Source organism: Ustilaginoidea virens, chromosome 2 (assembly GCF_000687475.1).
Source record: "Ustilaginoidea virens chromosome 2, complete sequence".
NCBI lineage: Eukaryota > Fungi > Ascomycota > Sordariomycetes > Hypocreales > Clavicipitaceae > Ustilaginoidea > Ustilaginoidea virens.
In genome coordinates, this window is record NC_057317.1 from 634,149 (window position 1) to 658,697 (window position 24,549).

At 54.0% G+C, this 24,549-nt stretch overlaps 11 protein-coding genes across 11 annotated transcripts; 8 read left to right on the forward strand and 3 right to left on the reverse strand.

Annotated features, from left to right (window-relative positions):
* Positions 1-1,728: 1,728 nt before the first annotated feature.
* On the forward strand, positions 1,729-2,056 carry UV8b_01935 (uncharacterized protein; the record flags this gene model as incomplete). Its single annotated transcript, XM_043139433.1, has 2 exons — positions 1,729-1,839; positions 1,943-2,056. The coding sequence occupies 2 exons, from the start codon at positions 1,729-1,731 to the stop codon at positions 2,054-2,056; spliced, it is 225 nt and encodes a 74-aa protein (XP_042995367.1).
* Positions 2,057-2,424: 368 nt separating this feature from the next.
* Positions 2,425-3,656, reverse strand: UV8b_01936 (uncharacterized protein; the record flags this gene model as incomplete). Its single annotated transcript, XM_043139434.1, has 2 exons — positions 2,425-3,173; positions 3,269-3,656. 2 exons carry the CDS (start codon positions 3,654-3,656, stop codon positions 2,425-2,427), a joined length of 1,137 nt encoding a protein of 378 aa, XP_042995368.1.
* A 792-nt stretch (positions 3,657-4,448) lies between these two features.
* Positions 4,449-7,165, forward strand: UV8b_01937 (uncharacterized protein; the record flags this gene model as incomplete). Its single annotated transcript, XM_043139435.1, has 4 exons — positions 4,449-4,940; positions 5,079-5,752; positions 5,831-6,109; positions 6,181-7,165. 4 exons carry the CDS (start codon positions 4,449-4,451, stop codon positions 7,163-7,165), a joined length of 2,430 nt encoding a protein of 809 aa, XP_042995369.1.
* Positions 7,166-7,590: 425 nt separating this feature from the next.
* UV8b_01938 (uncharacterized protein) lies at positions 7,591-9,372 on the forward strand (the record flags this gene model as incomplete). The annotated part of the gene is made up of 1 exon (XM_043139436.1): positions 7,591-9,372. The coding sequence occupies one exon, from the start codon at positions 7,591-7,593 to the stop codon at positions 9,370-9,372; it is 1,782 nt and encodes a 593-aa protein (XP_042995370.1).
* A 496-nt stretch (positions 9,373-9,868) lies between these two features.
* Positions 9,869-10,810, reverse strand: UV8b_01939 (uncharacterized protein; the record flags this gene model as incomplete). The annotated part of the gene is made up of 3 exons (XM_043139437.1): positions 9,869-10,228; positions 10,379-10,559; positions 10,686-10,810. 3 exons carry the CDS (start codon positions 10,808-10,810, stop codon positions 9,869-9,871), a joined length of 666 nt encoding a protein of 221 aa, XP_042995371.1.
* Positions 10,811-12,159: 1,349 nt separating this feature from the next.
* UV8b_01940 (uncharacterized protein) lies at positions 12,160-12,977 on the reverse strand (the record flags this gene model as incomplete). The annotated part of the gene is made up of 2 exons (XM_043139438.1): positions 12,160-12,334; positions 12,448-12,977. The coding sequence occupies 2 exons, from the start codon at positions 12,975-12,977 to the stop codon at positions 12,160-12,162; spliced, it is 705 nt and encodes a 234-aa protein (XP_042995372.1).
* A 720-nt stretch (positions 12,978-13,697) lies between these two features.
* UV8b_01941 (uncharacterized protein) lies at positions 13,698-15,704 on the forward strand (the record flags this gene model as incomplete). Its single annotated transcript, XM_043139439.1, has 3 exons — positions 13,698-13,767; positions 13,831-15,491; positions 15,567-15,704. The coding sequence occupies 3 exons, from the start codon at positions 13,698-13,700 to the stop codon at positions 15,702-15,704; spliced, it is 1,869 nt and encodes a 622-aa protein (XP_042995373.1).
* A 498-nt stretch (positions 15,705-16,202) lies between these two features.
* UV8b_01942 (uncharacterized protein) lies at positions 16,203-17,591 on the forward strand (the record flags this gene model as incomplete). The annotated part of the gene is made up of 3 exons (XM_043139440.1): positions 16,203-16,264; positions 16,311-16,489; positions 16,555-17,591. The coding sequence occupies 3 exons, from the start codon at positions 16,203-16,205 to the stop codon at positions 17,589-17,591; spliced, it is 1,278 nt and encodes a 425-aa protein (XP_042995374.1).
* Positions 17,592-17,975: 384 nt separating this feature from the next.
* Positions 17,976-19,233, forward strand: UV8b_01943 (uncharacterized protein; the record flags this gene model as incomplete). Its single annotated transcript, XM_043139441.1, has 3 exons — positions 17,976-18,024; positions 18,086-19,065; positions 19,147-19,233. 3 exons carry the CDS (start codon positions 17,976-17,978, stop codon positions 19,231-19,233), a joined length of 1,116 nt encoding a protein of 371 aa, XP_042995375.1.
* A 1,434-nt stretch (positions 19,234-20,667) lies between these two features.
* On the forward strand, positions 20,668-22,107 carry UV8b_01944 (uncharacterized protein; the record flags this gene model as incomplete). The annotated part of the gene is made up of 4 exons (XM_043139442.1): positions 20,668-20,673; positions 20,754-20,811; positions 20,936-21,838; positions 21,947-22,107. The coding sequence occupies 4 exons, from the start codon at positions 20,668-20,670 to the stop codon at positions 22,105-22,107; spliced, it is 1,128 nt and encodes a 375-aa protein (XP_042995376.1).
* An 868-nt stretch (positions 22,108-22,975) lies between these two features.
* Positions 22,976-24,318, forward strand: UV8b_01945 (uncharacterized protein; the record flags this gene model as incomplete). The annotated part of the gene is made up of 2 exons (XM_043139443.1): positions 22,976-23,510; positions 23,732-24,318. The coding sequence occupies 2 exons, from the start codon at positions 22,976-22,978 to the stop codon at positions 24,316-24,318; spliced, it is 1,122 nt and encodes a 373-aa protein (XP_042995377.1).
* Between the last annotated feature and the right edge of the window lie 231 nt (positions 24,319-24,549).

Sequence of the window (24,549 nt, forward strand, 5' to 3'; positions counted from 1 at the left end):
CATGTCCTGTGGCTTGTGCTGTAGCGTGTTTCCGCTGCAAAAAAGGGTCAACTGGGTGCTCGCGCCCACTCGCTTGCCATCAGAATGCGCCGAACCAGTCTGGTCTCTGGTTGGGGGGAAAAAAAATTAAAATAAAAATAAAAACTGGTAGCTGGGAGCTGAAGGAGCGGAGGGCAGAAGGAACTGCGCACATGGCTGAGCAACGCGCAAAAGTGGCATGACATGATGGCGTGCTGAGTGGTGTTGAGAACCTTGCGAAGCAAAAATGGGCTGATCTGACGGATCAGGTCGGTGAGGCTCCCGCCGTTAGCGCGGATTTTGCTTCGCGCGTCCCACCAGCAACACGCAACTCGGCAACGCATGTGGACGCACCCCTGGCAACAGTAGGAGTTTGACGTCTGGTCTGTTGGGAAGGAAGATGCGATGCTTGCATGAGCACTGCAGGGCCTTTCTCACTTCATCTGGAAGCCTCCACCAGTGGCACCTCTACCTTGGGGTCATGATTCATGAACATCTACAGTAAGTAGCAAACGTTTCAAAGTGTGTGGCTGCTCACCTTGTTGCATGTACTGTTGTCGGCTCTGCTATTTCATATTGACTTCCCACGGACTTCTAGAGTACTGCAAGCTACTCCGCGTTTTCGACGGGCTGTTAGCGCTCTCGGATTTCAGCCTTGCAGCACACAGTTGTTCCAAGCCAAGTACATGTACCAGACCACAGCAAGTTAGTGGGGTTCTAGCAGTTTCAAGCTCCTCACGGCACGGGGTTGTCGGGGTTGTCGGGGTTGTTCATCAGTTAGGTACCTCTATGGAACACGACAACATTGAAGTCTGGTGGTAGCTCGGTAAAGTAGTCCGTACGTGCTGTGCTGATCTTTGTGTCTTCTGATTTATTCCAAACCAGACGCTGGGGTGACTATAGCCCGCAAGACAAAACCAAGCATCTCAAAGGCGGCCGCTCTTGCTTCATTAAGCGGAACGGTTAAACAACGCAGGCCATCGATTGGTTGTCCGCAAGGTTCGAACCTGGCCAGGCGTGGAAGGGCCGCCCCACCAGTCGCCCCACCAGCCGCCCACCGGGCAAGCAAATCCTTCCTCTTCGACGTTATTATTCCGAAACAAACCAGACCAGACATAACCATCAATGTCTGCTTCATGTCACCGAATAGCTGATACAGCGCAGTATGGCGCTGATCACTGTGCCAGACCAGACCCCGGTACACTGTAGAGACGGACTACAGGAGCCTGCCTACCAGCCAACATTGACACATTCGGTCGGATGCTGATGGCTCTCCCACCCGTCTCAAACTTTCGGATTCCTTCGCTTTTCACCCTCGTCGCAAAGCCCGTGGACCAAAAGATGAGGCCCGCGGATTGTAGGTTTTGGGGAAAAAAAAAAAAAGGGCAGTGCCGTACTCCGTATTTGTTTGTTTCTTGGTTGGCTCAGGTAAGGTAGGTAGGTACATGTACCTACCTAGGTTGGAATTGATGCTTGGCTTCCTTACCTTACCAACTGCACAATACCAAAATGTCATCTAATCTGTACTGCCTGGCCTCTTGGCCCCCCCAACCTTTCCCCAGGCTCAGGTCTCAGCCGACTGAGATAATACATTAGGTACCTTGGTGCCAATACTTGACATGCTCCAGATCTCTGTTTCCAAGGCGTCATGCAGCTCGGGAGCTGGGACTTATGTTCAGGCAGTAAGACAGACGGGATGCTGAAACCACGATGCCTGGCGGCTGCGAGCGGTTTCGCGAATCCATTGGCCTGGTGTTTATCGAAATCAGGGTGGTTGGCCCTTGCAAGTTGGCGAATCATGCCGACTCTGCGGAGCACTTGGTACGTCGGGTTGATTTTCCACGCCGACCCTCACCGGCTGCACCGCGAAAGCCTGTTCATCCAACCCCGTGCATCGCATCATGTGTCTGCTCGTTGCCCCCAGGAGCCCCTAAGAACGGAACAGGTGCTCGGCCGTGCTCAGCGCTTTGGTTGCCCACCCCTCACGGGCATGCATGTCAGCAACCGCGACGTGCGTTCGAATCATACGACAGCCTGAAAAAGTCGTCGTCAGTGAAACCGATATGAGTCGTGCCGACGTATCGCTCACTGTGTTTTCCACGTGGTCAAGCGACCTAGGTAGCGGCGGGGGAGGGGATATGAGATTACATGGCACTTTTCTTTTCTCGGTACGGAAGCTGTTCCATACGTGTCTTTGGACATGACGAAAATAACATCACTACTGTGACTGCGGCGCAAAAGAAGGAGAAAAGCAAGAGAACCGTTGCAGACCGCTCCCCCCTCCTTGAAGTTGACAACACGCCTTTTCGCCAGCATTCTGCTCAGGGCAGACCATTCTGCGGTGCCGTCCAACCATATCCTACGCAGTTGGACGTGAAAGCCGCCGCACCGTCTGGGCTGACGTGTTCAGTCTTTCACCTCTTCTGACACCAGGACGGTGCTTCCACTCGTTTGGCCCTCTTGGCTGTCCTTGCCTTGGTATAGCGCACCCACGTCCGACACGACCTGCCTGCCTGACCACTTCTCCATCGACCCTTGTCCCCCGGATCTCGCTTGAATGCCGAGCCCATCCGGCAGTGCTCGAAGCCATGGCAACACCGAGGCGGCCTCGGGTAGAACAACGGTTCCGCTGCGTCCGCTAAGAACCTTTTTCACCACAGCTTCGCCCACAGTGTCGGGCTGCAGTACTGGCATCATGAACGAGTTGACTTGCTTGAAGCCTGAGAACAGGGCAGTCCGAGTATGTGCAGGATGTACGCATACGGTTCGCACCTTGCGGGCGTTGTAACGGAACTTGAGCTCATCTGTAAGACCCTCGTGGAAAGCCAGCGCAGCAGCTTTGGACGCACTGTAGTCGACCATACCCGGAAGCGCTGCCCATGCAGCAACGGACGACACAGTGACAACCATTCCGTGGTTTCGAGCAATCATATTGGGCAGGAACGCCTTGGTGATCCAGTAGTGGGCCAAGGAATTCACATCGAAGGTGTACCGGATATCAAAAGGTTCGGCCTCCAGAATGGTCTTGCCCCTGACGACCCCAGCGTTGTGGATCAGGACGGTCGGGTGGCCGACGTCGGCTCGGACTCTGTCGGCCACGGCATTGACGGATTCGGGAGATCTGACATCGCATTGATAGTAATGAACCCTCGAAGCTGGTTTTACGGGTTAGCATCTGACCATTGAACATGAACAGGACAAGTCAAATCTCAGTGCGGTGAGAAATCCTCCGAGGGTGTCGGCAACGTACAGGTCTTGAAAGTCATGGGCTGGATATCCAATACCACGACTGTAATTCCCTTGTCGGCAAAACGTCGTACCATGGTGGCTCCAATGCCATCAGCTCCACCTGTGACGAGCACAACCTCTCTGGACCAGACATACTTGTCGTCAACCCAGTTGTTACACGTCTTATCAGAGTGCCAAGCGCTCAGGCGGCGCAAGACGGCCAAGCAAAACAAGACGCTCAAGCGCTTTGCCGCCTTGGGATGCAAAATGGACCAGTCCTGGCCCTTCTTGGAGTATCGGGCCAGGAGGACAAGCGGGAAGAGTAGCGAGGGGTTGAGGGCGCTTCTGCGAAGCAGCCTGAGGATTACATCAAGGGAGAAACCCTTGCGGGATAGGAAGCCGTGATGCATCGGCGCGGCGCATCGGTAGACAGCGTACAAGGGGAAAGAGGTGTCGTTGGCAGCCGAGTGAGTTCCCCTCAGCAGGCAGGCTGCAGGGACAGAGATGGGAGGGATACTGCGTAGCGGTAAAAGCTGCTGGTTTGAGCTGTATCTGGAGGATTGTGGTGGAGCTATTCTAGCTTCCCCTCAAGAATGCGGAGGAAATAAGTACGTGGACTCGGCCATGGTACTGGCCATCCTCGGCTTAGCTGTAACGCGCGCAATGTCAGGGGGGGGGGTTAGTAATCAATTGGAAATCTTATCTAACGGCCGAGGCAAAAAGCTGCAACTAGAAGCTAGCCGAGAAATGGGCAGGCGACGAGGTAAATGATGCGATGAACGCGAGGGAAAAGGGGTGGGGGACGAGCAGAGAAGAAGCGGGCGGAGGTACAGAGTACTCTGAACGGGAGAACGGAGTAATTAGAATGAAAATCCCCTGTCAAACAAACTTTTGCTCAATTCGTGCTCCTCTGTTACAGGAGCAAACGCTGGCACTGGGCACTGGGTGTTTTTATGCCAATGGGAATGAATAGTGGAGTGTGCATAAGAACCACTGCAGCTCCACCAGCTCCAACCAGACGGCTCCAACGGCTCCATTGACCCCACTCAAGCTTCAATCTCTGCTGATTTGTGGACAAGTACTCTCTCTGTACTCCGTACTCCGCACTCCGTAAACCAAGACCAAGTTGCCCGTCGCTGCAACTCATCGTCCGCTAGAACTCACAACGCCGGCTCTCCCGCATCAGCGAGTCGGCCTCCATCATGGTCCTGGACTGGCGTATTATGTATGGCGCTGCAGCGAGGACGACCCGGCAAATGCCGGGCCTGCGACACCTGAAAGGGCTGCATGGAGCCATCTCAGCCCATTCTCCTAGCAACCTCTCACAAAGTACTCGTCTTCGTCGATGCAAACGTCTGCCGGGCTCTAGCACCCCGCGCGGATTCGCCACAGCTAGTGGCCTGCCTGCCTTGAGAGACTGGCTCCGTATTTCAGACGAAGTTGCTGATGCCGTGGCCACCAACAAAGCATTAGTAGCTCTAGAATCCACCATTTACACGCATGGCGCCTTGTCAAGGAACCTTCCCTTGGAACATGAAGAGCTTGTCCGCAGCCATGGCGGTATTCCAGCCATCATCGCTGTCGTTGATGGCGTACCGACCGTTGGTGTTTCTGGCAAGGAGATGATGCGCATGGTGGAGACTGGAGGCGCTGTCAAAGTATCCCGACGCGATATTGCGTATCTGGTCGGCATGGTGAGTAAAGGCGACGAACATGGGTTGGTGCGAAAGGGATGAGGGGAAGAAGAGGGCGGCGGGGAGGGGGTTGAGGAAGAGAAAAAGAAGAGAAAGTCTCTGCCAAAGGGCGTAAACCCCCAGCTAACTCCTGCAAAGGGCGTTGCCAATCGCAGAATGAGCGGCGGCACAACTATTTCAGGCACGATGCTGCTTGCCAAGCTGGCCGGCATCCGGGTGTTTGGTACTGGTGGTCTCGGAGGCGTCCACAGAGGAGGCGAAAGCTCCATGGACGTGTCCGCAGATCTGACCGAGTTGGGCCGCACCCGCGTCGCCGTAGTCAGCAGCGGCTGCAAGGGCTTTCTGGATATCCCTCGAACATTGGAATACCTCGAAACGCAGGGCTGCCACGTCTCGACCTTTGCAGATGGACGACCGGGGAAGGTCGAGTTCCCTGCTTTTTGGGCTCGCGAAAGCGGCATCAGGAGCCCTTCCGTGGTCACCTCGGAGAGGGAAGCAGCGTCCATAGTCCTGGCGCAAGAGAGGCTCGGTATCGAATCCGGCCTGCTGTTCGCCAACCCCATCCCCGAGGAGTTTGCGGTTCCTTCGGAACAGATGCGTACAGCAATCGAAAAGGCCCTTGCGGAGGCTGTTGAGCAAGGGTATACTGGAAGCGCGAACACGCCTTATATCCTGAAGCGGCTTCGGGAGCTGTGCGGAGACAGGGTTGTTTCAGCAAACAGGGAGCTCGTCACATCCAACATAATAAGAGCTACCAATATTGCCGTCGAGCTGTCGCGCTTGTTGGCGTCTGAGCCTCGACCGGCAAGCTCGTAAGTGGAAATTCGTGGCTTTTTTTTTTCTTTTATATACATATGAGGGGACGATGCCTTGTCTCTAATTGTAGATAGTGAAAGAAGCCATGTTTCAGTGACGAACCTGGTCGCAGAAGAAGCGGCAAGTGTCCCTGATGTCAAGGCAGATCTGCTAGTGGCCGGCGGTGTTGCTGTAGATCTGAGCTGCGACTATACAAAACCCTCGTCGGGGGACCTCTCCCCTCAACTTCATACGTCTAATCCTGCGTCCATATCCCAGTCTGTCGGTGGCGTTGGCCATAATGTCGCCCTAGCCGCTCATTTGGCAAGTCGTCATACCAGAGTCAAGTTCTCCAGCATGGTTGGCGATGATTTGTAAGACGGAATGAATTTTTGCCCTGTGGGAAACGACCTGTTTTCTGACCACGCTGTAAAAACATATGCAGAGCTGGATCCAGCATCATATCTAGTCTGAAGCGATCTGGACTCGACACCTCCTACGTCAAGGTACTAAGCAGAATAGAGCACCCCGGTTCTAGGACGGCGCAGTACGTCGCTGTCAATGACGCAAGCGGGAATCTCGTCATGGCAATGGCTGACATGGACATCTTTGCCCAACATGCGTTTCCCAATCAATGGAGGTCGACCGTGGCAACAACGCTGCCAAAGTGGCTCGTTGTCGACGGAAACTGGAGCCCAAGATCCATCAGAGAGTGGGTTCAAATTGCCAAAGACTACAACGCCAGGGTTGCCTTCGAGCCCGTCTCCGTCCCGAAATCCAGGGGACTTTTCGCAAATCAGCGGGGCCTGCCCAAGCTTGGCATTTTCCCCCATGCCAGCATCGACCTGGCATCACCGAATTCGCACGAGCTAGCTTCCATGTACGAAGCGGCCAAGGAGAGCGGCCACCTGGATTCGATGGAATGGTTCGAGATAATCGACGCCTTTGGCATGAGGGGAGCCCGAGATCGCTTTGTACGGCTTACATCTGCACATTTGACGGATGCAGGACTGCCGGTGCAATGCGTCAACCTGCTGCCTTATATCCCCACTCTCCTCGCAAAACTAGGACCGGAGGGAGTCCTCTACACAACCATACTAGGGCGGGACGATCCTCGCCTACGTGACAGAGATGCAGAAGAGTACATACTAGCAAGAGCTTCTCCGAACCACCCGTCCGTGGGTGGAATCTACATGCGGCTATTTCCTCCAGCCGAGCTAGTGGACGATGTCGTGTCTGTCAACGGCGTCGGAGACACCTTCCTGGGAGTTCTCGTTTCGGGATTGTCCCAAGGCGGCAGCATGGAGAAACTTATTGGCGTGGCTCAGAAAGGTGCAGTCTTGACGTTGAGAAGCATGCAGTCAGTAAGCCCAAAGCTATCCGAGGTGGAGGATGAATTGGCGAGAGCAGTCAAGACAAAGGGGGTGTAATCAGCGGCGATTTGTGACAAATTTCACGGCGAGTAGTAGAAAAAGTCTTTTATGCAGCCCCTATTCTTGGAATGCGGGATATCAGATATGACGCAGCGGATGTTGCTCATCGTTGATTCATTCCGAGGAAAGAAATGCAGAAGAAGCAACTTTGTCGCCGAGTGTCATGAGAGTGTCTGTGCGCAGCCTTGTCCAGAGGAGTGTTGTCGTTGGGCCAATAGAAAGTATGCATCTTGGTTCCACACTTGGCGGGATAGTCCGCAAGGCTGACCGACATGGAAGTTTGGGCCAACGGAAGGGGAAAAAAAAAAAAAAAAGGGTTTCCCACCAGCTCTTGAATGTGAATGTGCCCAATCCTCACTGACTGACACGACAGCCTGCAGACATTTGCCTGAAGCCAAGTCAATTTTTTTTTTCGCAAGAACATGGCCAACAAAGTTTATGACTGGAGCTCAAACCACCAGGTGGCCTCCGAAAGCGAGCTCTCTTCAGACGCCGAGTCTGAGGACTCCATCGGCGGCAAGGAGACGAGTGGCATTTTCGACAAGGATTCCGACGAAGAGGAGCTCGAGCGGCTAGTCTTGGGAAATAATGCAGGGTTCCGAGAAAACCTATTCAAGCATGGACACGTTGCCGAGGGCGGGGACGACGACGTCGACCTTCCAATGGAAGATGTCGATGCCGGCGGCCTGGAGGACGTTGACGACGCCGACCTCTTTATTCTGGACACTGGCGCCGGTGGGATCCTGCCAAAGCCGGTGACGACCACGCCAGAGACTGCCTTGGCCGACGCCCCTGTTTGGGACGACAGCGACGACGATCGACTGGTCGTGTCTCTGGCAAGCCACTCGAGACTCCGGAGACTTCGTGCCACCGTGGAGGACGATCTGATCAGTGGCACCGAGTACTCGAGACGACTACGCCAGCAGTACCTGCGAGTCAATCCGGCACCGGCGTGGGCCAAGCAGGCTGCCTCCTCCCGCCCGCACGCCGCCAAGAGACGGCGACGCTCCTCCGCGGGCTCCAGCTCCTCTGGCGGTTCCGACAGCGGCTCCGACAGCGGGTCCGACGAGGACTCGTCCGCGCAACCTCTGGAAGAGCTGCTGCGCAACGTCAAGCAACTGGCCGGCCTGGGCGGCTCCATGAAGAAGCGCAAGCTGCGCCCCGAGGTCATCGACATCCAAAAGACGCGCGACATCCCCGACCGGCACAAGACATCGGTTGCGTGCCTCTCCTTCCACCCCGAGTACCCCGTCCTCTTGTCCGCGAGCACAGCCTCGATTCTCTACCTGCATCACGTCGCGCCGGAAGCCCAGCCCACCCCCAACCCGCGGCTCACCTCTGTCCAGGTGAAGCAGGTTGACGTGCGCCGGGCCGAGTTCCTCTACCCCCAGGGAGACAAGATCTTCTTCGCCGGCCGAAGGAGGTACTTCCACCACTGGGACCTGCCGTCCGGCGTGGTGCAGAAGACGGCGCGTGTCACCGCGCACCAGCTGGAGCACAAGAGCATGGAGCGGTTCAGGCTGAGCCCCTGCGGGCGGTACATGGCCATTGTGGCCTCGTCCAGGAAGGGGGGCGGCGTCATCAACGTGCTCAGCGTCAGCTCGATGCAGTGGATTGCCGCCGCGAGGCTGTCGAGCCGCCATGGCATCGCCGACTTTGCGTGGTGGAGCACGGGAGACGGCATGACCGTCCTGGGAAAGGACGGCTCGGTGGGCGAGTACAGCGTCGAGGCGAGGACGTTTACCGGCATCTGGCACGATGACGGCTGCGTGGGCGGCATCGTCGTTGCTCTCGGAGGCCACGGCGGGCCCGCTGCGCTGGGACACGACCGATGGGTCGCCGTGGGCTCCAACTCCGGCATCACAAACATCTACGACAGAAGCGCGCTCATTGACCAGCAAACGAGTCAAGACGTCGTCGCCATCAAGGAGCGGCCAGCTCCAACCCGGACATTTGAGCAGCTCGTCACCCCAATCACCGTCCTTGCCTTTTCGCCCGACGGCCAGCTGCTTGCGTTTGGCAGTCGTGAGAGAAAGGACGCGTTGAAACTCGTGCACCTGCCCAGTTGCACTGTGTACAGGAACTGGCCGACGGAACGGACGCCCCTGGGGAAAGTATCATGTGTAGCGTTTGGGAGAGATAGCGACCTGTTGGCTGTCGGAAACGACTCGGGTAAAATTAGATTATGGCACATAAGGTGTTAGGTTTGATGATTTGTATTTTCACGTCTCTTTTCCTGGAGGGTGCCTTTGTATGTCTTTCTCTATTTGAATTTTTTTTTTTGTTTTGTTTTTGAGATTTGCCAAATCTCGCTGCAAATGTTGACGTGTCCAAGTTTCCTATACTTGTAGCTTTTCCTATCCTGAAATCCGGGTTGAAAACATACTTTGGCCCACTGTCTTTTGTGTGTGTGTGTGTATTGTTGCCTTGGAGCCGTTGCTCGCTCAACAGTTCGATCCCATTCACTCACTCATGCAGCGCGTCCTCGCATAATGACGGTTACCACATGATCGTTGCCGCGCTGGCTAGACCCTTGCTTGATTTTTCTCCCTCCATTGTCCTCAAGTTTGCGCATATTACGTACGACCTTGCAGGGGACTTGCTCTTCCTTCTCTGACACCCCCTGCAGATGAACGTTTCGACGTGTGGCGGAGCTCTTGTCTCACGCGTGTGGTGTATTCGCGTATTCGGGCTGTCAGTTCACACCAGCTCAGCATCCTGGTTTTCCACCAACGCTTTTGCACTGGACCACCTCAGAATCAGGACATCTCCCTCCACAGCCGGCAAGGTAACGTCTGCATCTGTTCCCTGCCCATAGACATCTTTATCCTTGAGCATGCGAATAAACACGGCGGCGTCCAAGTTCGGGGTGTCAATCATGCTAATGTTGCCGGCTGTGTCGTTCAGATTCTGCAGCGGTTGCGGAAACGACACCAGAAATGAAGAGAGGTAGTGGTTATGAAGTAGCGCTTGGTGCCTCGTTGCGTACGCGAGCTCCGAGGTCGACAGTCTATCTCGTAGTTCTTGCGTGGACAGATAGTGCAGTGTGTGTTTGTCAATCTAGACATTGCTTTCCGTGTTTAGCACCAGAGTTGTTGTCACAGTACACGCTTTCCTCTTCCTCTATCTCTGTGCGGTGGGTATTGTGTTTGCTAGCGACGAGCAATACCGTGCACTCGTTTTGCTTGTCTGGACTGGCATCGTTCTTACCTTTGCAATGCGTACTCTCAAATAGCTTCTCAGTAGGAACTTGTATCTTTCCAACTCTGTTTGGATGACAATGAGAGAAAAGTTGGTTTTTGGGTCCATGTCGCCAGTCAGCTCCTCGACTTTTTCGATTTGGGCCTTGATGCAGTCATTGACTCTTTCAAAGAGGCCGTCGGATGGCCATCTACGCGCATTGGCTTTCGCGTTAGAGACCCTCTTTCTCTTGGGGGGGGTTTTTTTTTGGCGTTATTCTGCCGAGCCAGGGGAGGCAGTGAGAGGTTGGCAAACCCCGTGGCGAAGGAGTACTCACTTCAAGAGCTCTGGGGCCGATCGTTCTGCCACCCACCGACGCGTCATGGCCTGAAGGTCGCGTGTACCGGGTTGCGATGCATGAGTCGCGGGGTCGACTTGGCGAAGGATGTCGTCAATGTCCATGGCTGAGGGTTGAGAGATTGTCAAGATTCGAGAAGCCGAAGCCCCGGACCAGCGAAAATTGCTGCGGGGTTGAAATAAAAATGGCCTGTCACGAGTTTCGAGTCTGTTCTGCGAGTTGTTGAGGGGCATCGGGAGGATGCTAGCTGATCGTTTGGTGTCGGGGCGCTTGGGGCTTTTGCTTTGAGAGGGACGAGAGCCAGTTGACCTGGAACCTTGCGTGCAATGAGGTTTTCGCAGGACTATCCATCCATGCATGCGTCTTCATATTTGATGCTTTGCGGCCGCCGACTGGGAGTTTTGTCATGGATCAAATCGCCATGTTGGTAATTAATTCGAGACTCGCAGCATTGATTTATTCCAGGCCGGCCATAGCCTGTCGACACAGACGGGAGGCACCTGCCCTGCCCTGCCCTCCCCCTCTTGCCGACGATGATTGATAGGAGGTATCGATAGGAGGAGCTATTGATGCAATGCAACACTGGAGACAGTCTTGGGTGAGCTAATAAGTGGCCCATATACGCCTGTTTCTCCCTCTCCCCATCCCTGGCCTCCTTTTTCTCGAGCTTGCTTGAGTACGTCAATTAAATCTTCGCATTCGTTCAGAGCGGGCACCCGCGTTAAATTGCCAACAACATGACAAGAAACCGTCATGACGAGCCGGTGCCGAACGCATGGCATCTCGGAGCCATACTCGAAAAGAGAATCATTACGCGCACTATCTTCTAACCATGGTTACCACCAACCCAAATAGCTTGGCAGCAACGCCTTCCACGGCACAAGTCGTCTGGAGAGAGGGAATCGTTGTGAGCCCTCACGGAGCCAGACAGCTACATTTCTCCGTCAGAACACACGATTTTTTGCCTGGAATCATGCACGCCCGTGCTGTTGGCAGCAAATTTACCGTCCTGATCGACTCGGGGATGAACCGGGCGGGCCAGTGCAGACACTGCAGAGGCTGTTATTGCCCGTCTACTGGCTGACGCTGATCCAACTATGGGTTTCCCGGGAGCCAAATCGACCGAAGACATCAAGCGGTATCTTTTCAGGAAGACTTCGTATCTGGGCGATATAGAAGCCAATCTGTGCCGTCAATACATTTGCCCCGTGGACAAGTTATCATGTTGTATGTGTGCATCTTATCCTGTGTAAAATCACGGAGACAAGTTTACACTTGACTCACAAACTATGTCAATCAATGATACTCAAGTTTTCTTTACAGTAATATATTACACATGTTGATCGTTGTATCAGACGGACTTGCGTTGGCCTCAAGATCACAATCATACACCTTCCCGCCACCGCAATTTTTCCGCCTCTGTCTGGTACCATGTCCCAATGTACATCTTGGCTCATTGAAACTTTTTGAGAGGTTTGTGAGCTTCCCTTTGAGCTTGTTCATACCCGTTGACAATGCCATACGTCCATTTCAAGACGCCAGAAAAGGCTGTTACGAGACCAGCCGAAACTGTGAAGAGTAAAGCTCGCTGAGTGGTGGTCAGAAGTTCAAACATGGGATAGGGGTACCTAGTGAGGATGATGAGCACTGGATCGGGAAACAGAACATCTGGTCCCCTCGACTTTATCTTGCTCGTCGCCCTAAGTCGAGAAATGTTCGGCAATGGTTATGCAACACTTACCGGCCATTCTTGCTGAAGCAAGCTTCCACCCAATACCAGTAGGCAAACGAAAACGCTGTGCTCAGCGACATCATTCCATATGCCGAGATTGTCCATGGTGGACTAAATAGGATCAGATCCAGAGTCAAGAACAAAGCTGGCGCAAGATGGAAGCCGATGTCAACCCAGGTTTCCAACTCAAATCCAGGCTGAACAATTAAGGAGGTATCGATAGCGCAGATGCCCCAATACAATGTCGAAATAAGAACCTCGAGAGGAGTGGCAATGACGGAGATCAGGTTCTTTATCCGGAAGAGCGCCGAGCTCCCAGTCACGTCTGCCACGGCAGCCAGGACGAAGACTGACAACGACAGCGTCAAACCAATGATGGTGAGAAACTGGAAATACCATCCATGTGAGTCGGCGAAGGGAGTATCCCATTCGAAGAGGAACTGGAAGGTCTTGGCCAGAGACACGGCTCCCAGCAGATGGACAAGGAGAGAGAAGGAGGGTGAAGGGGAAGCCAGGCACTGGAGGCGATGCTGCGCCATTGCGGACGAGCACTGAGGAGTGAAGTAGGTTGCCCAAGTGAGAAGCCAACGAGCGAGTCTGATGGCGCGAGAATAGCCCTGGTCCCTGAGTCGGAGAAAAACCACAAATCGCTATGTCGCTGTTGTGAAGATCAGGGCAGGGGGGGCAGGGGAGGGGGGATGAAGGAATTCAAAACGGAGAGGGGGCCTCGGTATGCGCCTGGAATCAAGTACAGTACACACGTGCTAGATAAAACTACATCTCTCTACTGCTAAACGGACGAAAAGTGCTTCCTCACAGGTACCTTAGGTACGAGGCAGGTACCTAAGCTAGGAGGTAGCTAACAGAAACGAGAACGCCGAGGCTTACACGATGGAAAGCCTCTATGAACGCTAACGTCTGGTGTAAAGGGCTGTGCAGCTGGGAAATAGGAAATAGTGGGGTGGAGGTTGCCTGTCTCCCTCCAATCGACGGTCCGGACTCCACCAGGCGTAAACAAGATCAACTGATGCTCAAGTTCAAGCTTGAAATTGATTACTGAATCCACCAGCTTGCTTTGCACGCCCATCCCATCGAAACCAGCAACCGCCGTTCACCGTCGCGACCATATCCATATCCGTCTCGAGTTACACCAGAGGTCGCCGATACCGCCCTATCCGTTGTCCTCTCTCCCTTACACCTGTGTATATACCTAGGTAGATAGATCCGCCAAGATCTCGAGATCTTGTCGCGCCGTGGAAATGATCGATGCCGACAATGACAACTCGCAAAAACGAAGCCACACCGAGTTCGCGCAGCAAGATGCATCAGGTTCGCTTCACGTGCCGTTTTCTTCCCGGGCCACGGTTCCCTATCGAGCTGACGCAATTATAGATTCCTCGTCGGATGATGACATGGGACCTCGACTCCCGTCCGAGCCACGAAAGAAGAAGCGTCGCGTCCTACCCTACGAGAAGCTATACATTGCCGCTCTTCCCAAGTCTGCTCGCTATTCAAGGTCGCTTATGCACAAAGAGCAGCTGCTCTTCGTGACATGGACGCCGTTGACCGACTTCCTCATCACGGTGTCCGTTGATGGTGTTGTCAAATTCTGGAAGAAGATTGCGCAGGGCATCGAGTTTGTCAAGGAATTCAAAGCTCACAGCGGCGAGATCAGATCTGTGTCGGTAAGCAAGGATGGCCGAAGTTTCGCTACCGCTGGCATGGACGAGACAGTAAAGATCTTCGACGTTGTCACATTCGACTTGCTCTCCGTGCTGTCACTGAGCCATGTCCCGAAAAGTGTTTGCTGGGTGCATCAGAGAGGCGCCTCCATTCCACTACTCGCCCTGTCAGAAGACTCGGCGCCCTTGATACACATCTACGACGGCCGTGGCGAGAAAGAGCTTCCGATTCACACCATCAAAGGCCTGCACCGAAGCCCGGTGCACTTGATGGAGTTCAACGACTCCTACGACTGCGTCGTCTCCATTGATGAGAGCGGCATGGTGGAGTACTGGCGCCCGAGTGGGAATTACGAAAAGCCGGACAACGTCTTTCAGTACAAAAGCTCGACCAACCTGTTCGATTTCAAGAAGGCCAAGTCGACGCCCACATGTCTGACCATGTCACCGGACGGCAACACTTTTGCCTCATTCTCGTTCCCAGACCGCAAGATACGAATATTCGACTTTGCTTCTGGCAAACTGCACCGTACCTACGACGAATCTTTGCAAGCCAACGAAGATATGCAACAGACTGGCACTGCTTCTCACAAACTAGACAGCGTCGAATTCGGCAGGAGGCTCGCTCAGGAGCGCGAGGTTGATTCCCAGATGCTGCGATGCAGATCCAACATCATTTTCGACGAGTCGGGCCATTTCATCATCTACGGGTCTATGCTAGGCATCAAAGTCCTCAACACATACACGAATCAAGTGGTCAAGGTGTATGGCAGAGATGAGAATTTCCGAGCCGTCAACCTGGGAATCTACCAGGGCCAGCCGCAAAAGAAGGGCATAGTCTCGGTGGAAATGGGCGCATCGAGTAACCCGCTGTTGCAGGAAGCGGAAACCCGAGACCCGATCATCATCGCCACCGGGGTCGGCAAAGGTCGTTTTTACATGTTTACAAATGAAGAGGATGTGTCCAAGTCGACCAGAGACATTCAGAACGAGCGACCAACCATGTTGGGCAATAAGAAGGAGGGCAATGCTACAGCCACGGCGACAGGGAGTGCTGCGGTGCTGCATACCAATTTTGGCGACATCCACATACGCCTCTTTCCCGACGCGGCGCCGAAAACGGTGGAGAACTTTGTGACGCACGCAAAGAACGGCTATTACAACAACACGATTTTCCACAGGGTGATCAAAAAATTCATGATCCAGGGAGGTGATCCCCTGGGCGACGGCACGGGTGGAGAGAGTATCTGGGGCAAGGAATTTGAAGACGAATTTAGCAGCCTGAAGCACGACAAGCCCTTCACTGTGAGCATGGCCAATGCTGGGCCCAACACGAACGGGAGCCAGTTCTTCATCACTACGGAGAAGACGGTAGGTGGTTGTGTCACCCGTCCACCCCTCCCCCAAGACTCGAGACCCTTGTCAGTTTGCGCTAACCATTGACAGCCCTGGCTTGATGGCAAGCATACCATCTTTGGACGAGCGACCCAAGGCTTTGATGTTATCCGAAAAATTGAGAGCATTAGGACCTACAAAGAGAAACCCGAAGAGGATGTCAAGATTCTCAATATCGACATAATGTAGATCAAATAAACGCGTCTGACCTCTTTATCAATCCAATTGGCCTCCGTGTCCCTTGCAGCTTTTTTTTGTGTTTTTTTTTTTTTTTTTTTTTTTTTTTCTATTTTTTTCCCCCGGCTGCGAACAGTAGCCTTGTCCTTAGCTTGCGCTTGAACTGTTTTTTTCTTTGCTTCATTTTCTTTTTGCCCCAGTTAATGACCCCGGAAAAAGCCAAGGAAAAGAAAAGCCTTGCCAGCCGTGGGAGCAAATCAAGTTGACAACAAACAAGGCGTTGTCTAATTTAGAGCGTCCGTTTCCTAACGTGCATACGGCTGACTGCGGGTCGCTCCATGGCGCGGGCGTCGTTCAGAGCACTCGGTATTCTTGATCTGGTCCTTTGCCAGTTGAGGCTATTACGTGTGCTATATGAGTCCTACCCTCCTCCCTCTCAAGCGTCGATTGTGTCAAGTTTCACTTCTTCTACTGCTAACTCGCCCCTTGGAATGCGGTGTAATTCAAACCATGCCGCGCCCGAAAATCCCAGGCGCGCCGGAACCCAAGAGACGGAGTCGCAAAGGATGCTGGTAAGTCATACATATATATATGTGTGTGTGTGAATGCACGCTGCAGGCTGTGTCGATGTATTTCGTCTGACATCTATCAAGGCCGTGTAAAGGCCGCAAGGTTAAATGTGGAGAAGAACATCCTGCTTGTAGAAAGTGAGTTCATGAAGGATGATGCCATTTTTATCCCCGCCTTCTTCCCCCAAGTTGATGGGCTTGACCAGGTCATTATCATCTACATGTATCGTGCTTGAGCATGTGTTAACACGACCCTTTTTTCAAAATACAAAGCTGCCTGAAGACGGGTGAAGTCTGCGACTACAGTGTTCGGCTGAACTGGCAAGGTCGACGCACGAAGCGATCCGTCGTCGATGAAGACGAAGAAGACGGTCCAGTGCCCAAGGATAATTGCATTCGATGGCACCACCACGGCTTCTCCATGGAACAAATCCAGGTCTTGGGTGTTCCCCTTGAACAACGGCTCGACTTGGATATTATCGAACCTGTCGACGATGGCCAGAAGCAAGATGCGTCCACCGACCTGGTCTCGGTAGTTTCAAATGCTATTTGTTCAGGCCAACCAACAGTTTTAACCAGAAGCAACTTGATTTTCATTGATGAGTCTCAGCAGCTTCTGAGCGCCACCGCAAATCCAGAAGCCCATATTGTAAAGAGACGTTTAGCAGACTCTCAAAGCTGTTCCACTGCGAGCTCTTCCCGAAGTGGCTCTGGAATGGATTCCCCAGTCTCGAGCCAGCGGAAAAGGACCAGGTCTCTGGCGCAGCTGGAACAGCTCGAACCTGGACCAAATCCGTCCTTGGCACTCTACAAGCAGAAACAAGGACCCAGCTCATCTGTTGCTTTGTTGCCATGCCGTGATCTTTTTGACGCTCCGCTTACTCCTGCGGCTTCATCGCCGAGCGATGACGTTGCTCATTGCCGAAACTGGACCGAATTACACTCATCGGGATCTCCTGACTCTTGGTCGTCGTCAGGCAATGGCGAGTCTGAAGACTTGTTTATTCCACCTGGTTGTTTGTGGGATGATTCAGGACCGTTTAGCCTTCAGGAGTCACCGAGTTACTCGGAAATTCACCCTCTTGGAAGCGGGGCGTTCTATGGATATGATCAAGGGGTAGCGGATGAGGATGTGCTTAGAAACAATGAAAACCGCGCAGTGCTGCAGCCCCTTGCAGCGCACAGATCTGGCCACGGCATCCTAGATTTCGCACAAGGTGCCAAAGCACGACGAAAGCGCGGTACCAACGGCGCAATCAATGGTAGCTACTATGACAACATGGTGCCAGTCATCATACCCTGGGCTTTTGAGCCTCTCCCGGACATGTGAGCAAATGTTACACCATGCTTCATCCAGCCGAGGGACGAAAATTGACATCAAGAACGTGTTTCAGCGTCAAGCGAAATAGAACAAACTTACTGGTGAGTTTGCATAACAGCTTAGGCTTTCTTTGGATAAAGTAGAAGAATGAACAGACGCGCGCGACTGACTCGGAAGAAAACTAGTACTTGGTAGGAACGCTGGCTTACTTGAACCGCGTACGCATGCAACTAACCTAAGCCCCCTTAGCATCACTTTTTGAATCACAGCGCACAAGGTAGGAGACCAGAATTGAAGGCCAAGTCCGGCGGAATCGCTAACTCCTGGTTTCATAAAGTATTAGTACCGTATCACACTGAGGACACGAACCCGGTTACAACACGAGTAGCCGCCATGGCTCTTGAGAACGATGCTCTTATGAGCTTGCTTCTCGCCTACTCCGGTATGAGTGCCTTGACCGTCCTGCGAATTGGGCAATGACGTATCGCCACTGACATTCGAAGCTTGCCATCGCTCACAACTTTTGCAAACCTCGCCGCCTCGAATGCGCATGGCAGAATGGGCACAGTCCATCTTTCCGGCCTTGAGAGAGTCTCTGGTGAGAGAATGGACGCCGGTCTCGAATACCACGCTAGCAATGGCAGTCATACTCGTGGCACTGGAGATTATGTCTCCGGGAGCGTTTGGACACGGAATATCGTGGCGCGGACACATCACTCACGCCAGAAGTCTACTTGCCAAGCGACTGGAACGCATGTCGGTTAAAAGGGTGAGCGGTATCGCAGAAGGAGAAGGAGGAGAAGAAGAAGAAGAAGGATTTCGATTCATGCAAAGCTGGCTCGGGTACGTGGGCATCATGGGCAGTCTCATGGCTAGCCCGATGGTGGATTCCGTGTCTTCCGCGTCTGAGCTTCTGCCTTGTTCTGCCTTTTCCGTCGTTCCAAGTCGACTTGGCGAGGAGTTGGACAATTTAGGCTGCATGACGGGACTATCCATGAGGTGTGTTGGGCTGCTCGGGAGAGTGAATGACTTGTCAAGGCAATGTGATCGGGAGCGGTTCGGGCTCGATGATCGACTATGGCTTGGATGGTCTCCTACGTCGTCCACCGCCGAGCAAGCGCTAGTGCTGGAGCAAAACATGATAAAGAGTCTCGCTCAGACTGCCCGACCTTGCTCGCATGGGCGCGCCGGCAACATGCACGTGCGAGACGTGAAAGAGATGGCCACCATTAACGAAGCATTCCACTGGGCTGGCCTGATTCAGCTACGCCGCAGAGTGCTCGGGAAGCCAACAAACGATGCCGACGTCCAGCTCCACGTGCGGAAGATTTTGATTTGCCTGGAGAAGCTGCGGACGGGCACCGCCGCCGAAATACGCTGCCTATTCCCGATTTTCACCGCGGGTTGCGAAGCAGCTGACAAGGACCAACGGAGAAGGCTCCTCTCCAGGCTCGAGAGTGCTGAGAGGAGCGGCATGAAACAGGCAAGTGCATCTGACCGGAAAAGAAGGAAAATTCTGCCAATACCTGGAGAGCAGACGTTGCTGACCCAGGTATTGCTTCAGGTGTATCACGCCCGGCTGCTGCTGGAGCGAGTGTGGACAGAGGGCCGCCCGTGGGAAGAGCTCATTGGCGATGAGTTTATAGCTTAAGCTTTTCGCTTCTGTTTCAACCCCGTACTTGTTTCCTGCTCAATCCTTGCCTCGCTCCAGTCTGTCTATGCTTCTCAGCAGGTTATTATACACGTCGTACGAGACATGTACATCGTCGTACGCAACGTGACCCTGGAATGGGGGTGGTACATGGAACGAGCATATCAATCGCTTCTGCGGAGATGAATTATCCGCACAGCCTTGAAGCAAACTAGACAGGGATCGATGATGGGGGCTCGCTTTCTCTATGTACATGAGAGTTTGAGAGAGCCACGGCCCCTGATGTATTGTCTAACCATGCATGCGCCATGGGGATTGGAAGGAGGGCTTAGGGGCCCGTTTGAAATTCATTTGAAATTCACATCAACCTCGGACATGGCGCCCAGGATAGCGGCAGGCGAAACGGAGCTGCTGAGGAGAGAGGAGAGGAAAACGAGCGGTGAGGCCGCCTCTAAGCAGGGTCAACGGTCAATCATGCTGGAGCGCAGATGCTTGCGATATGGGATTTGGCCGGCAAAAATGGGGGTCCTGGCGTGGATATCCCGGCATGTATGTGGTGGCGATGATGGCAGGTAGATAATGCCGCTGCCTCCAATGCCCTGCGGTCAATGTGCTGCTGCTGTCAATGCCGCGAGGGCGTCGTGAGGGCGTGGAAAGGGCGTGGAAAGGGCGTGGAAAGGGCGTGGAAAGGGCGTGGAAAGGGCGTGCATAAGCATGCCTTGGACCACGAGCTACGAATCTTCGGAGCACCTGCCAGACATCCGTCAGAGGTTGCCAATTGGTGGATTTTGGTTGGCTGCCGCTTCCTTCCGTGCAGGCAGGTGCCCTCGACCCGAACCTCCTACTCATGGTTTGTTTCACCATTTGGTTCATGGAAGGAGGGCAACGACCTCTCTCTCTCTCTCTCTCTTTATCTCTCTCTCTCTATTTTTTTTTTATTATATCATAACATTGGTGATGTTATCTACCAGTCGTTTTATCGTGGCAATAATTAAAACCCGCCCGTTCTGATGTGCGGTTTCTCATCCCGAAACAAGGCCCCTTCCCCGCCCCCCGGAACGCTGCGACTTGCTTGACAAGCAAAGCGGGTTGGTTGGCTATGTATGTTATGCAAGCAGTCAGAGTCTCTAGTCGAGACTGTACTGTCAGACCAGCAACTGCCGACTCCGGCGCCCCAGTTTGGGTGACCGCCATGGAGACCCGATTTATCCTGTTGCAAAATGATAAAAATCGAAATCAATCCCGCCAGTTTCTTCCAACACCCAACTGACTGCCCCCCCCCCCCCCCCCCCAGCCTTTTAAGCTTCCTTGCTATTGTTACATAAAACATCGGGCTGCCCATGCCGTCTTTCCGCTCCTAGTTTTACCCCCGCCTTACTCTTGCTCACCCCGCGATTCCTTGACCCCGGAGCCTCAAGGTCGCAAGCTCTCACAATGTCGGTATGTGCAGGACCCCCGATGGAACCTTTGGTTTGTCACTGTTTGACGGTGGGGTGACTCACAACCAAGTCGAATTTCAGAACTTTTACATCCAGAACAAAAACGTCGGCAACAAGGCTGACTCTGAAGACTGGCGAAGTATGTTTATCCGTTGTCCCGCCTTTTCCTGAAGTACCACAACCGCCAATTTACTTTCTTCTTCTTCCCATGGCGCGCGCAACAAACAACTGACTTGAAAATACCCCTCTCGTCTTGAAATCAGTCCGTGGCTACAACCCGCTCACTCCTCCTGATTTGCTCCAACATGAGATTCCTCAGACAACCGAGTCCAAAAGCACCGTCATCGAATCGAGAGAGCAAGTCGTCGCGGTAGTAAACGACACGGATGACCGGAAGCGTCTCCTTGTCGTAGTCGGTCCCTGCTCCATCCATGACCCCGATGCCGCTCTCGCCTACTGCGACCTCCTCCTCAAGGCCCGCGAGAAGCACAAGGACGAGCTCCTTATTGTCATGCGCTCCTACCTCGAAAAACCTCGTACTACAGTTGGCTGGAAAGGCCTGATCAACGACCCCGACATCGACGGTAGCTTCAAGATCAACAAGGGCCTGCGGCTGGCCCGTCAGCTCTTTGTGGATTTGACCAGCAAGGGTATGCCTATAGCCAGCGAGATGCTCGACACCATATCCCCTCAGTTTCTCGCCGACTTGCTCTCCGTCGGTGCCATTGGTGCTAGAACCACCGAGAGTCAGCTGCATCGCGAGCTGGCCAGCGGCCTCAGCTTCCCCGTTGGTTTCAAGAACGGTACTGACGGCTCTCTCGGCGTTGCCATCGATGCCATTGGTGCCGTCAAGCACCCCCACCATTTCTTGTCCGTCACCAAACCTGGTGTCGTGGCCATTGTCGGCACCACTGGCAACGAGGACTGTTTCGTCATCCTACGCGGCGGTACCAAAGGCACCAACTACGACGCTGCTAGCATCGCCGAGGCCAAGGCGGCTTTGCACAAGAAGGGTGTTCGCCAGAGACTCATGGTCGACTGCAGTCATGGCAATTCGCTCAAGGATCACAAGAACCAACCCAAGGTTGCCGCCAATGTTGCGGAACAGATCGCCAATGGTGAGACTGGCATCATGGGTGTCATGATTGAAAGCAACATTGATGAAGGTTAGTGTTCTCGCGTCTTTCTCTCTCTTCTTTCCGTGTAGTCAAAAAGAAGGACCTTGGGGACCCTAGCGTGGACGACCATGTTGACCTTTGCTGACATGTTTGCAGGCAATCAAAAGGTCCCTGCGGAGGGCAAGTCTGGTCTCAAGCATGGAGTCAGCATCACCGACGCCTGCATTAACTGGAAAGACACCGAATCGGTGCTCGACCTGCTTGCGGATGCTGTCAAGAAAAGACGGCAAGTGATTGGTGCCAACGGACATGCTTAGAGAGATTTTGGCGCCAGAAAGTAAAAGTTGTCCTGTTTTTTAAACGTCTTTAAATCGTAAATCACTCCACGTCAGAAGCGTCACAATGAATTCTTGCTCCTCACTCTTTTCCTTTGTCAGAAAAAAAAACAAAAAAAAACCGACGTGCTTGTGCGCGACGGTATACGCCCAGGAAGTGAGGAAGACGAGGCTTCTGTTATGTAAAGGCGGCTTCTTTTTCTTTTTTTTCTTGGAAAGCAAGAGAATTTAAAAGCGGACGCAATACGAAGGCATGCCTACTAGATACACTTTCTACGATTCTGATTGCCTTGCGATGCTGACTTGATTACCTGTTGATGATAAATACGAGGCCCTGGTGTCTAGAATGGAACTGCTGCCAACGTGGGCTCATCCAAGCGTCGACCCTGGCACAGTCCGGCGTTGTTGACAACAGACTGTAGAGACTGGGCAATAGCGCCACAGTAGTGGTCCCATGGTAGCCCAAATCAGCTATCAGCTCCAGGTCCAAGCAGCCTTTCTGATCTGCCGCACTGTCCTATTTACTACCTAACGTCTTCCCCCCCGGGAAGTTCTGGTTGGAGAGGACCAAAGCCAACTTTGACTTCTTATCACGGCCCCTCTGCCTCCTGACGCCTTCCTCTACCGCGGAGGCTTGCCAGCGTTTTCAATCTCGCTCTACTTCCTGTCATTGAAATTTTCCGCAGCTAACGGGGCTGTCCCGACTCCCCTACCCATCCGACCTGGATGCCACGCGGCCAAGAAATAATAAAGACGCGCATTTCCTCTGCCCGGCAGCTTTCATCATCATCACCATCATCATCATCCTCACGCGCGCGCACAAAGTCCGCGCCCGCGACGTGCGACAGCCATGGCCCGACGATACTCGCCGCCCGACTCGCCCCTGTCGTCCATGGGATCCGGGTCCGACGGCTACGAGGAAGACATGCACGACGAGGAGGCGGCAGACGGCTCGCTCCGCCCGTGCAAGCGACAGAGAGTCGACGCGCAGTCGAGCACATCCTCGGCGGTCGTCCCCGAGGCGGAGCATGAAGCCGAGCCCGAGCCCGAGCCCGAGCCCGACACCCTCGAGGGCATGTCGGACGTGTCGTCGGACACGTCGGGCGACATCCCCAGCTCGCCTCTCAACGCGAGGCTGGACGAGGAGGACTTTCAGGACCAGGTCACGGTGTGCGACTGGGACGGGTGCCCCGCGGGCGACCAGGGCGACATGGACAAGCTGGTCGAGCACATTCACAACTCGCACATTGAGAGCCGGCAGAAGAAGTACACGTGCGAGTGGAAGACGTGCAACAGGAAGGGCTTGCCGCACGCGAGCGGGTATGCGCTCAAGGCTCATATGCGCAGCCACACGAGGGAAAAGCCTTTCTACTGCTACCTTCCGGGTAAGAACGCCGTCATTGGCCCTGGGGACGGACGCAATGTTTGGTGTTCCTCTGAGCTGCGCTTTTTTCTGTTTTCTGTTTCTTTTTTTTTCTTTTTCTTCCGTGTTTCCCCCCATTGATTGCATTCTGGGGCTTTGCAGCTCCTCCTCCTCCTCCTCTTTCTTCTCGCGTCTTTATCCTTGTTCGTCTTGATTCCCGTGTGCTGACGCGGACGTGGACAGAGTGTGATCGCTCCTTTACGAGATCCGACGCCTTGGCCAAGCACATGCGCACAGTTCACGAAACGGAGGCCCTGCGCCCCTCGGACCCCGTGCCCAAATCCATGCAGTCCGGCCCAACGGGCAAATCCAACAAACTGAAAATCATCATCAAGACCCCCCAGTCGCACGGCGGCGGCGGCGCTGACGATGAATCCGGAGACGGGGCCAACGGCGACTCCGGCGCCTCCGACCTGTTCACCGCGCTGCCGGGCGACATGTTCACGTCGGAAGAGCTGTCCTTCCCGGTGGACAAGCTGTACCGGAAATGCTACTGGGAGTCCAAGTGGGCCGACGAGGTCGGCGAGGCCCTCCAGAAGGAGTGCAAGGAATGGGAGGAGCTGTACTACCAGGAGTGGCTGGAGAAGGAGGTGCTCTTGTCGCAGGTCATCCAGAGCGAAGTCGACTGGCACGGGCGGCGCAAGGCCATCCTCGAAGGCACGGCGGACGTCCATGTCCCCGGACGGGCGGCATCCAAGGACGGGGCGAGAACCAACGGCGTCAAGGGCGGAAGCAGCGCCGCCAAGAAGCCGCACGCTGCTGCGGTGTGAAGCTCTTGCGTGGGGGGGGGGAAGCAAGGTTTGGATGCACCGACAACGTCGTTAATCTAGGGGAAATCACTGAGCCGCGGTTTTTGTTTTGTTTTGTTTGATTCTACTTTATTTTTCATCCGTGGGGCATGCGATGGCAGGAATTTCAGGAATGCCGGTCAGGTCGGGACAGGCGGCAGACAATGCAATTGCAACTATGGGGAGTTTTGCGCGGTGTTGGGGAGGACTTGT